Source organism: Helobdella robusta, assembly GCF_000326865.2.
Source record: "Helobdella robusta unplaced genomic scaffold HELROscaffold_2, whole genome shotgun sequence".
Lineage (NCBI taxonomy): Eukaryota > Metazoa > Annelida > Clitellata > Rhynchobdellida > Glossiphoniidae > Helobdella > Helobdella robusta.
This window is the reverse complement of record NW_008704083.1, coordinates 761761-774260: the sequence shown is the minus strand read 5'-3', so window position 1 is coordinate 774260 and position 12500 is coordinate 761761. Positions and strand designations below refer to the sequence as shown.

The 12500-nt window shown below is 35.3% G+C and overlaps 2 protein-coding genes across 2 annotated transcripts in view; one reads left to right on the top strand and one right to left on the bottom strand.

Annotated features, from left to right (window-relative positions):
• HELRODRAFT_188209 (hypothetical protein) overlaps window positions 1–1404 on the bottom strand; it is a gene marked incomplete at both ends in the record, with an annotated part of 9755 nt that extends 8351 nt beyond the window's left edge. The window contains 3 exons of the mRNA XM_009016992.1: window positions 221–370; window positions 528–701; window positions 1185–1404. Coding sequence (XP_009015240.1) covers window positions 221–370; window positions 528–701; window positions 1185–1404 — 544 coding nt within the window. The remainder of the gene's footprint in view (window positions 1–220; window positions 371–527; window positions 702–1184) is intronic.
• Window positions 1405–1811: 407 nt separating this feature from the next.
• Window positions 1812–12500, top strand: part of HELRODRAFT_188208 (hypothetical protein) — a gene marked incomplete at its 5' end in the record, with an annotated part of 12000 nt that continues 1311 nt past the window's right edge. The window contains 28 exons of the mRNA XM_009016991.1: window positions 1812–1880; window positions 2067–2147; window positions 2295–2487; window positions 2791–2890; window positions 3363–3408; window positions 3741–3845; window positions 4203–4328; window positions 4601–4721; window positions 4957–5044; window positions 5302–5408; window positions 5625–5749; window positions 6346–6435; window positions 6629–6805; window positions 7052–7152; window positions 7574–7691; window positions 7895–7978; window positions 8169–8301; window positions 8484–8545; window positions 8699–8783; window positions 8926–8997; window positions 9205–9377; window positions 9809–9923; window positions 10199–10245; window positions 10543–10665; window positions 11009–11083; window positions 11427–11571; window positions 11836–11941; window positions 12215–12340. Coding sequence (XP_009015239.1) covers window positions 1812–1880; window positions 2067–2147; window positions 2295–2487; window positions 2791–2890; window positions 3363–3408; window positions 3741–3845; window positions 4203–4328; window positions 4601–4721; window positions 4957–5044; window positions 5302–5408; window positions 5625–5749; window positions 6346–6435; window positions 6629–6805; window positions 7052–7152; window positions 7574–7691; window positions 7895–7978; window positions 8169–8301; window positions 8484–8545; window positions 8699–8783; window positions 8926–8997; window positions 9205–9377; window positions 9809–9923; window positions 10199–10245; window positions 10543–10665; window positions 11009–11083; window positions 11427–11571; window positions 11836–11941; window positions 12215–12340 — 2993 coding nt within the window. The remainder of the gene's footprint in view (window positions 1881–2066; window positions 2148–2294; window positions 2488–2790; window positions 2891–3362; window positions 3409–3740; window positions 3846–4202; window positions 4329–4600; window positions 4722–4956; window positions 5045–5301; window positions 5409–5624; window positions 5750–6345; window positions 6436–6628; window positions 6806–7051; window positions 7153–7573; window positions 7692–7894; window positions 7979–8168; window positions 8302–8483; window positions 8546–8698; window positions 8784–8925; window positions 8998–9204; window positions 9378–9808; window positions 9924–10198; window positions 10246–10542; window positions 10666–11008; window positions 11084–11426; window positions 11572–11835; window positions 11942–12214; window positions 12341–12500) is intronic.

The window sequence follows — 12500 nt, the reverse complement described above, 5'->3', positions numbered from 1 at the left end:
TTTGATAGCATTATAAAAAACAAAGGTCAAACAAACAACTGAACAAATAACAGACAGTCAGACAGACAGTCAGACAGACAGTCAGACAGACAGTCAGACAGACATTCAGACAGACAGTCAGAGAAACAGACAGTCAGACAGACAGTTAGACAGACGGACAGTCAGACAAACAAACATAAAATCGCACAACAACCACAATCTTCACTACTAATCACTGAACTGTTTTCGATAGCGGTATGAAGAGAATTAGTGACCCCGAATGCAAAGGTCAAGGGCGGAGCCACTTCACCCCCGGGGCACGCCTCCGTCAATTTACACGTACTGCCAATCACCATCTTTCTATAGTAGTCAATGACTGTGTTTAGGCCGCCTGAAGTGAGTGAGTGAGAAAAAATGAATGAAAAATAAAAATTATTATAAAATTAGTATTACAAAATTAGTATTATAAAATGTTTCAACAACAACAATAACAACAACAACAATAATAATAATAATAATAATAATAATAATAATGAAGTTATGACCACCATTTATATTTTCATACTCAGAAACGTCTGCCTTCGATAAGGAATAAGAATCATTGTGGGGGAAGTATTTTATATGAAAGTGCAGCAAGCGACCTCTGTGTGCGTACGAGAGAACGAAGTCGTCCAGACAGGCCGTGCTTCTCCTAACTAAAAATAGGCCGTCCTTTTGAGTGCCTAAAATGGGAAAATGTATGTATTGTTTAGTGAATTATTACATATTTAGAGTTAGTGTATACATCTGATTTAGTGATTTTAACAGGTATGTAATCTTTTTTTAACGTAGTGATGCATAATGGTTATTATGATGTATGCTATAATGATTGTTGTAATGTGTAATAATTGTATTAATGTGACACATGTTAACAAATTCATGACAGTAATAATGTTATTACACGTTAATTAAATAACTTGATGTCATCTTCGTTGTGCTGGCCTAATCTTACGACTTATAGTCATAAAATATAGAAAGTTTCAAATTTCATTACTTATCACATATCAGACAAAATGCATTTCTTGTCCTAAAAACTCATACTACAGTCATTTAAATTTTTTAATTAATTAAACTAATTAACTAACACTAATTAATTAAAATTATTTTAGTTATTAATTTAATCTGAAAATTGAAATTGAAATCAAGTTTTCACTCAATAGACAAACCATATGATTTTAACAGCGTTTCAGCGGCATTTCTGCACCTAATATTATCGTGGTACCACAGGCTGTTAACGTTGAATTTTTTCAGTTTTTCCTGATCCGAAGTCAGCACGGAAGTCAAATTTTCCCCACCACTAGAATCTTCTTTCTGCAACGTTTTCGTATTGCCATATTCGTATATGTAATTTGCCTTTTTTCGTTCCTTTTTCAAGCCAGTTAACATTATATTACAACTTTATTTGTAGAAATTAAATTTTGTACTAATTATTTCATTAAAGTTATTAATAATTTTGAAATAATTTTCACATAATTCTACCGTTTTCAAAAATGTTACTTCCTTGTTCTTAGCTATGGGCTGGGTTTTTCCACAAATTTTACTCTATTTAAATTGTTAAAAGCATGATTAACAATAAACTTTTTTAAAATCATTATTTGTTATATAATTAAAAATTTTTAATAATATTAAATTATAAATTATTAAAAAAAATTAATTAAAATTAGGTTTGCTAAATTATTGTTAATTTTTTAAAAAATATTGACAACTGTGCACATTCCTACAAGACAATGTAACTTCACTTTTAGTTTCTTTTTTTATTTTCTTTCTAAAAATATTTTGTAATGGCGACCGACATGGCGCAGTTTGGTTCTCTGATTGAAAGTTTGTTGAGTTCGGACAATACGATCCGGTCAACAGCCGAGGTATAACTACACTTACGTTTCAAAAATGTAATTTTAATGTTAAATTTTTGTCTGATCAGCCAGTTCTAAGCATTTAAATTTTAAAAGCATGCTTCACTCCACATTGTTCACTTTTTTCTTAAATAGAATACATCATAAAGGTCGGTAAAATTTCTATAAATTTGTAACTATTGAATTTAAAATTAGGATTCGTACGAATCGATGAATGCAGTTGTGAAGATCCCAGGGTTGATTCAGTTGATAATTGAAACATCCGTTCCATTGGAGGTGAAGGCTTTTTTAATTTTTTAACTGTGTACTTTATTTAACAAGTTCAAAAAATCACCAGTAAATAATTTTGTGAAGTTGATTTTTTAGTAATTAAAACTTTTTAATAATTTATAATTTTATTCCTAATTTGCAACTGTGTGTTAGGTAAGAGGCCTGGCCACTGTTTTGCTGAGAAGACTATACGTGTCGAACTTTGATGACTTCTGGCCCCAGCTACCTCAGGAATCTCAAAATCAGCTGAAGTTGCAGATGATCAACTGTGTACAACAAGAGAAGAATGGTCCAATTAAGAAGAAAGTCTGTGAGGGGGTGGCTGAACTAGCTAGAAATCTCTTAGGTATGTCAGTTTTAGGAATGAAATAGATCATCACGTTATCAGTTATATTATATAACTAGTTTTATAAGTTACATTTTTTTTAATTTAAAATACTGTGAGAATCTTATATAAACTTGCTTTCTGTTGTTATTCAGGTTATATATAAATTATAATTGTTAGAGAATATTAATGTTTGGTGACAAAGTACCTCTGATGTTATTTATCTCTAGATTATGATATCTTATAAGTAATAAAAAACATTTTTAAACCTCTAAAATTAAAAATTTTTAATTATTAAAAATTAAAAATTCTTAAAAATTTCAGACGATGGAGTGAACAAATGGCCAGAGTTTATCAAATTCCTCTTTGAATGTGCCCACAGCTCAGATGCTGATGCCAGGGAGTGTGCTCTTATCATCTTCAGGTACTTTCGTTCCTCCATCTCTCTCTTTCTCTTCCTCTTTCTTTCTCTTTTATAAGTATGTTCTTAGGAGATCTCTGATGATGTTTGGATTATTAAAAAATAACAAAGCCATTATATTTTATTAAAGAATATTCATTTTTTAAAAAGTTAAAAGTATGTCCTCCCAAAGTCAAAATTAAAAAAAAATTGAAAGTTTTTGAGACAAAAGAGGATTGGCACTTTTTCTATATTGTTGAATAGTTAAGAGTTTGCATCAGGTGCACATTCTCTTCCTAATTTAATAATCCTTCATGTCCGATTGAAATCACTTGTGCATTAACTAATTGTATTAATTAATTAATTAATTAATTTGTAGTAGTTTTAAACAGAAAGCTAATCAAATTAATTTATTTAATCATTTATTTTTAATAATTTACTTGGTCTCTCCAATAAATGAATAAATAAATAAATGAATGAATGAATGGATGGACAGTTCAGTACCAGGCATATTTGGTAATGATCAGAACCAATATCTGGATGTTATAAAGAGGATGTTGTTGCAATCTCTAACTGACCAATCAAGTTTCAATGTACGATTGACTGATTGATTAATTGATTGATTAGTTAATTCATTGATTTGTGGATTGATTGGTTGATTGATTGGTTGATTGATTGATTGGTTGATTGATTGGTTGATTGAATTTTTGATCAACTTTATAAGCTGTTGAAAGAGTGATTGATAGGTTGGTTGAGTGGATGTGGGTTGATCAAGTAGAAATTTATTAGAATGATCAACATCCCTCCATTCACTACAACATCATCATCATCATTATTATCATTACTACGATCTTGACCTCATGACCTCACCTAGATTCGGTCCCAGGCCACAAAGGCCACAGCCTCATTTCTCACTGCCAATGAGACCGACAACAATCTGTTGAATCATTTCAAAGAGCTCCTGCCCTACATGCTACAGGTAGATTATAGCGTTTGTGTGTGTGTGTGTGTGCACGTGTGTGTGTGTGTGTGTGTGTTTGTAATTATTATTGTTATTATTAATATTATGTCCTGGTTATGACATTAAACTGACCCTCACTGCCTTGTGAGTGATGTTGGATCATCAAAGGCTAGGCCCACCGCTTATAACTGTGGTTGCGTAAGGAAGGGCGTTCTGCATAAAAATTAGCCAAATAAATTACTTATGATGACAGAAGTGACTGGTTTCATCATAGGTAGCCAAACGGCAACCCCCGATCTCGGGGAAAATGTCGTCTAAACGTGTGTTGTTGTTGTTGAATTGTTATTATTAATATTATTAATTTTCTCTGACCAGTGCATAGCAGAGTCAATTGAAAAATTGGAAGATGATAGCCTATTGAAGTGTCTGATTGACATCTCGGAGTATGTACCAAAGTATTTCAAGTTCCAGCTCGATATGTACTTCAATCTTATCATAAAGGTGAGGTTTTTTTGTTTTTGCTTTTGGTTCTGCGCTTGTCTTTGTGGTTTGTTTTCTTTGTTATTTGTTGGTTCTTTCTGGTTTTCTGTTGGCCATTTTGATTTGTTCCATTTTTTTGTTGTTGTTTTTGTTGTCTTTGTAGTTTGTCATCATTGTTTTTTAATCAGTTAGCTAAACTAAACTAAACAGCCAGTCAAACTAACCAATCAACTAACCAACCAACCAATCAATCAACTAACTAACCAGAGAATCAATCAATCAACAAACTCCAGGTCTTATCAGATGACAAGATAGAAGAGAACTGGAAGCACCTAGCTCTGGAGTCTGTCGTCCTTTTCGCCGAGAACGCCTCAGCCATCATGAGGAAACATTCTGAGATTATCACCACACTAGGTCGGTCCTGTGTCACGTGACTTAAATGATAATAGTAATTATAATTAAAAATATAATAATAGTGATTATAATAATAATATATAATAATAATAATATTAATTTGCCACCATCATCATTCTCTACACTACTATCATTATTATTGACAACATGATCATACTGGTGTATCATTATCATTACTACCATCTTCGTCATCATCATCTTCATCTTACCATCATCATCATCGTCGTCGTCGTAGTTCGTCTCGTCCTGATGATGATGGTTGATCTTGATGATGACGATGATTGGGCCATAGCTGATGAAATTGAGGAAAGCGATAATGAAAGGTCAGTGAGTGAGTGTTCGAGTGAATGAATTAATGACTGAATGAACGAATGAATTATTGATTATTTGAATGATTAAATGAATAATTGGGTAAACTAATTGAGTGAATTACTGAATAAGAATGAACAATTCAATGTTGGCGTAACTATTTTCATTGTCATTATCATCCACATTATCATCATCGTCACGATCATCATCATTTTCATCATCGTCACGATCGTCATCATCATTATTTTCATCATCATCGTCGTCGTCATAGCAATCCAGTTGTTGGTGAAAGTGCACTGGACAGGCTTTGCTGCGGTCTTGGAGGCAAGACAATGTTGCCCCACATCATCTCCATCATACCTGTCATGCTTCAGAACGGTTGGTTGGCTGGCTGGTTGATTGATTGGTTGGTGGATTGGTTGGCTGGGGATTGGTTGGTTGATTGCTTGGTCGATTACATGGTCAAATGATTGCTTTCTTTGATTATCACCTTAATCACATTGTCATTTTGAAACCGTCGCATCACATGACCACGTCGTCACGTGACACGGGCGAATGACGTCATCGTCGTCATCCCATTTCCTCCACAAACAGCTGATTGGAAGCAGAGACATGCGGGTCTGATGGCGATTTCAGCCTGTGGCGAGGGTTGCCACGCACAGATGACCCAAGTACTGCCCAGCATTGTCGAAGCCATCTTACCATTTTTCCAAGATCAGGTTCGTTGTTGTTGTGGTGGTGTGGTGGTCGTGGTGATGGTGGTGGTCGTGGCGATGGTGGTGGTGGTTGTTTACGTTACGGTAAACAACTTTACAATATGCATAATGCCCTACATGTGTATAAACAATACGTTGTTATACATACATAATGCAATGCAGACTTATGCAATACAATACGGCCTGCATAATACAATATACAAACTATACAATATAAACTAACTATACAATACTTACAATACAATATATGCTATACAAACAACACAGTAACCAAGATTACATACATACATAATACAAAGCAGACTTATACAATGCTATCTACACAATACAATATAAACTAACAAACACAACCTGTGTAATACATACAATACAAACTAACTATACAATACATACAATACAATCTGTATTATACATACAATACAAGCTAACAATAGAATACATACAAAATACAACCTGTATTGTATAATACATACAATACAAGTTAACAATACAATACAAACTAACTATACAATACATACAATACAACCTGTATAATACGTACAATACAAACAAACAATACAAGACATACACTACAAAATTACGCAATACAAACAACACAGCATCCACGAGTAAGGTACGCAGCCTGCAATGCAATCGGTCAGATGTCCACGGATTTCGCTCCTGCACTGCAGAAAAAGTTTGCTGACAAGGTTGGTTGGTTGGTTGATTGGTTGGTTGATTGGTTGTTTGGTTGATTGATTGTTTAGTTGGTTGTTTAGTTGGTTGGTTGTTTAGTTGGTTGGTTGTTTGGTTGGTTAGTTGTTTGCCAGCATGCAATTGTACTTTTTTACGCGTACTCACACACACTCACATGCAAACGTACTAATACACACGCACACACAGATAGTGCCAGGTTTGTTGCGAGTGATGGAGGAGAACTTCTTATTTCCCAGGGTCCAGGCCCATTCAGGGGCAGCCCTTGTTAACTTCAGTGAGGACTGCCCCAAGCATATACTCACCATCTTCCTCGAGCCCATCATGAACCAACTGGAATGTGTCCTCACTACTAAGTTTAATGAGGTTTGTTTGTGTGTGTGTGTTTGTATCTGTGCGTGTGTGTGTGCGCGTTAAGCGGGTTGTTTGTGTGTGTGTTTGTATCTGTGCGTGTGTGTGCGCGTTAAGTGGGTTGTTTGTAGAAATAAAAATGTCTGAAATTTTTATTAATTTATGTTAATTTATGTAGATGTAATTTCGTTTAGAGTTTTTATACGTTGTCTGTCAATGTTTGAATTAATGTTTATTCATGATTGTTAAACTTGGTTAAAGCTGGTTGAAAAGGGTAACAAACTGGTTCTGGAGCAGGTAGTGACGACACTGGCGTCTGTGGCCGATACTGCACAAGAGAAGTTTGAAGTCTACTACCCAAAGTGAGTAGGTTGTATGTGTGGTAATGTGTGTAGTGATGTGTGGTAATATGTGATGATGTTATATTGTGGTGAAGATGTGTTGCTATGTGATGATGTGGTAGTGTGTGGTAATGATGTGTGGCTAGTGGTAGTATGTGGCTATGTGATGATGTGGTAATGTGTGGTAATGATGTGTGGCTAGTGGTGGTATGTGTCTATTTGGTAATATGTGGCGATGTGGTAAGGTGTGGTGATGCTATCAAAAAGTTGTTTATTTTCCAGAACAGGTGAGTATGTGATGTAATAATGATGATGATGTGGAAGAGTTGATGAATTAATGTGATGGAGACGATGATGTCAACATTGGTTTTTATCTTTAAGATGTGTTACTGTCGCGTTGTTATGATTAATTTATAAAGTAAAAGAACTTCATCCTATCAAGGTTCATGCCCTGCCTGAAGTACATCTTTCAGAATGCAACCAGTCAGGAGCTTAGAAATCTTAGGGGCAAAACCATTGAATGTATATCTCTCATCGGATTGGCTGTTGGAAAGGAAAAGGTGAGTTCTTATTGGTCGGTTGGATGATTGTCTTTTCATGATTGGTTGGTTGGTTTTTACGTTATGACTAATCGTTAACTTTTATCTACTAGTTTGTTTGTTTATTTATTCAATTTTTTTTAATTAAAACAAATATTTGGATAATTATAAGATAAAATTTTACTAAATATTAAAAAACATTTTTTTTGTGATTTGAAAAAAAGTTCATGCAAGACTGCAGTGAGATGATGGAGCTGCTCCTGAAGACACACGTTGACTGGCAAGACCTCCCTGATGACGATCCACAAGTAATCATCGTCGTCGTCGTCATCATCATCATATTATCATATTTTCGTTGATACATTATTTCATAAAAAGTGGAATTTGGGTTTCCTATCGGTTTTATATTTCAATCATATCACCATCAAGTCCACCATGCTCTTCTCTTTATCCTAAGAAGAATCATGATATCGCATAATCACCTAACTCCCACCGTAGATATCCTACCTGATATCGGCCTGGGCCCGCATCTGCAAGATAATGGGGAGGGATTTCGAGCCCTATTTACCCCTCGTAATGGAGCCCGTACTCAAGGCCGCCTCGTTCAAACCCGAAGTTGCTCTGTTGGATAGTTAGTGGGGTTTTTTTAAGATGAGAGAGTTTTATTTTTTTCGTATTTTTATTATTAATAGTGACAGTATTTATTGTAAGTAGTAGTAGTAGTAGTAGTAGTTGTTGTTGTTGTTGTTGTTGTTGTTGTTGTTGGGTTAGGGTTAGTACCATTTTTTTTAATTTCAAAAAATATAAAACCAGGTGATGATATGAAAGTCTTGGAGAATGATAATGAATGGCAGTTCGTTACATTGGAAGACCAGGTTATTATTATTCTTGTTGTTATTGTTACAATCACTATTATTATTATTAATATTATTATTGTTGTTTTTGTCGTTGTTGTTGTTTTTGTTGTTTTTTGTTGTTGTTTTTGTTGCTGTTGTTGTTGTTATTGTTATTGTTATTATCACCCACAGCAAAGTTTTGGGATCCGAACAGCTGGCCTTGAGGAAAAGGCTACAGCCTGTCAGATGCTCGTGTGCTATGCCAGAGAATTGAAGGGTCAGTTATGTTAATTAGTTTTTTTTTATCACCACTGTCATCGTCGTCGTTATCACCTTCTTCGTCATTATTGTCATCACCATCATCTTCACCATCGTCATCTTCACCATCGTCTTTGTCACCTTCATCTTCATTTGCGAAGGTGGTTTTGTGGAGTACACGGAGCAGGTCGTCAAGATCATGGTCTCGCATCTTAAGTTCTACTTCCACGAAGGTCAGTCAACTGTTCCATCTTTCCTTCATCAATCGGTCGAATGATGATGATTATTATTATTATTATTTCATTATTATTATTACGTCATCGTTCAGTCATTACGGTTCTTCATCAATTAGTTATTCTGCTGATCGTTCATCGCGCGACTATCTTCTTCTTTCACCTGCATGCCCCTCACTCCATCACGCACCATCACCGACCAATCAGGAGTGAGGGTAGCGGCGGCCGAATGCCTACCCCCCCTACTGGAGTGCGCCCAGATTAAGGGCCCGGAGTACCTTAGAAACATCTGGCAGTACATCTGCCCTGAACTTCTGAAGGCCATCGAGTCTGACCCGGAACTCAGCGTCAAGGCCGAACACATGAGCTCGCTTTCTCAGGTTTGAATATTGTTATCATTATATATTTATTATTATTATTATAATTATTTATTTATTTATTATCATAATTTAATGCTGATTCTATTTCTCTCCGTGCCAATTTAAAATGTATGGCAAGCATTGTAGAATATCTATATGATTTACATTATAGGTTTTATTACTTTAACTTAATAATTACAATATATGTTTTAAAACGAAAATAAAAGAATGTTCTCATTATTGTTATTGCTATTATTATTCATTTATTATTATTTTTATTATTGTCACATACACATACGTAAATACATGCACACATATGTTTGTTTGTATATGTTTGTACGTATACAGTCTTGTATTTACCAGCATGCACCCATACAAGCTCGCACACACACACATACACATACGCACACTCACGCATACACATACGTACACACACACGAACACACACACAGTGTATAGAATTGATGGGTGTGAATTGTCTAACTGATGAGCTGATGCAGAAACTGTCTGTCATACTGAACGACATACTTGAGACACATTTCAAAAGACACGAAGAAAAACTTAAAGGTTCTTTTTCATTATTATTTTTATTATCTGTTATTATTATTATTTGTTATTATTGTTGTTATTATTATATTTGTTTTTCCTGGTTTTTCTATATGCTGTCATTGCAACTTCTGCTTATCTGGTTTCATTCGGTTTATTGTTTAGTTCGTTAGCTTATATTTGTTGATTAGTTGGTTGATTGGTTGGTTGGTTGATTGGTTGATTGATTGATTGATTGATTGATTGATTGATTGATTGATTGATTGATTGATTGATCTAATGATTTTCTTTGTCAGAAAAACAGACAGATGAAGACTATGACGAAGAAAATGAATCAGAGGAGGTTTTTATTCATTTTTTAACCCATCATTATCATCATCATCTTTTATTACTATTGTTATCTGTGTCATCATCATCATCAGTATCAATCAATTTCTTATCATCGTTATCATCATTCACCAAATTTGCGTATGTATGTGTATGTAGGCCCGTGTATGTGTAGTGTGTGTCTGTCTGTGTATGTCTGAGTGCATGTCTTTGTGAGTGGAATAAGTGAATGAATGAGTGAGTGAATAAGTGAATGAATGAGTGAGTGAGTGAATGAGTGAGTGATTGTCTTTATTTATTTGATTTACTACAGGAGAATGATTACAATCTGGTACTTAGTAAAGTGTCCGACATCATACATTCACTTTTTGGCACCTACAAAGAGTTGTACTTGCCTAACTTTCAGCAACTTCTTCCCCAGTTCGTGAGACTAATTGTAAGTTTTGATTAGTTGGTTCGTTGGTTAGTTGACTGGTTGATCGATTGATTGGTTGGCTGGTTGAATGGTTGGCTGGTTGGTTGGTTGGTTAGTTGGTCGAATGGTTGGCTGGTTGATTGGTTGGTTGGTTGGATGCTTGCTTGTTTGGTTAATGAGTTAAGTAAATGCGTCAATCATTATCATTCCATCACATCTTCCTCATCATCATCATCTTTTTCACTACCATCATCTTCATCGTCATCATCCTTCTCCTCCTCATCATCATCATCTTCCTCATCACATCATCATCTTCATCATCATCACATCATCATCATCATTTTCATCACCGTCATCATGACAGTCCCCTGATAGACCATGGTCAGACAGACAGTGGGGATTGTGTATTTTTGATGACCTCCTTGAATTTGCTGGGCCGGTATGTACCTATAATTATGACGATAATAATTATAATTATAATAAATAATAATAATTATAATAATGATGATGAGGATGATGATGATCTCTCAATTGTCCATCACCTTGTACATTTTTTGTTATTGTTTAGTTAATCAACATCTTCTTCATTATCTTCACCATCTCCATCACCATTATCTTCTTCATCATCATCTCAATCACCATCACTTCACCATCTCCATCACCACCACCATCTTCTTCATCTTCACCATCACCATCTTTTTCATCATCATCTTCTTCACCATCACCATCTTCATCATCATCATCATCTTCTTCACCATCTCAATCACCACCATCATTTCCAGTCATCACAGATGTTCATCCAGTACTTCTTGGAGAGCATGGTGAAGAGCATAACGGATCAGAGGCCTGAGGTCAGACAGGCAGCGGCTTACGGTGTTGGAGTCATGGCTAAGTTTGGCGGTCCTGCGTTCGCTGGCACTTGCTCCGGTTGGTTACTGGTTTTATTCATTCCTTCATTCATTCTTCTATTCGTTCATTCTTGTATTCATTCGTTCTTCTATTCGTTCATTCTTGTATTCATTCGTTCTTTTATTCATTCATTGTGGTGATGAGGATGACTTTTTTGATTGATTTAGTTAAAAGGTTATGTGTTGAATTCTGGATACGTTATTACCTGATCTCATCAGTCATTTATTTAATTAATCATTCGCTCACTCATTCTTGATGGTAATGATGATGATTATTATTCAGAGGTACTCCCTTTGCTGACGAGAGTGATCCAAGAAGCCACCTCCCGATCGCCAGAGAACGTCTGTGCCACTGAAAACGCCATATCTGCCGTCGCTAAAATTTGCAGGTGCCTGTCGGTGTGTGTCCTGTGGTGTGTGTGTCCTGTGGTGTGTGTATGTGTGTGTAAAGGGAAAATTTGTATATTTATTATTTCTACTTTTTCTGTTATTATTTGCTATGCTTCTTCTTCTCGTAATGTTGTAACATCATGACATTTTTTTATCATTTTTTCTGTTATAAATTGAGCCAGCCACCTAACTTTCATTAAAGAATTTTTATTTTTTCGTTTATTCATTCATTCATTCACTCATTCACTGGTAAAATTTTTCATATCGAATAGATACAACAGTAGTCAGATTAGTAACATGAATGAGGTACTATCACTCTGGTTGTCCTGGTTGCCTATCTGGGAAGATGAAGAAGAGGCCATGCAAGTTTACGACTACTTGTGTGAACTCATTGAACTGTTAGTATTGTTTGTCTGTGTGTGTGTGTGCGCGCGCGCGCGTGTGTATGTGTGAGTGTTTGGGTGTAATGTGTATGTCTAGATGTCATTAGCTGTTGTCTGCGTTGTGTGTGTGTATATTATTATAGGTTAATCGGTGTCTGCCTTTGTGATTGTATGC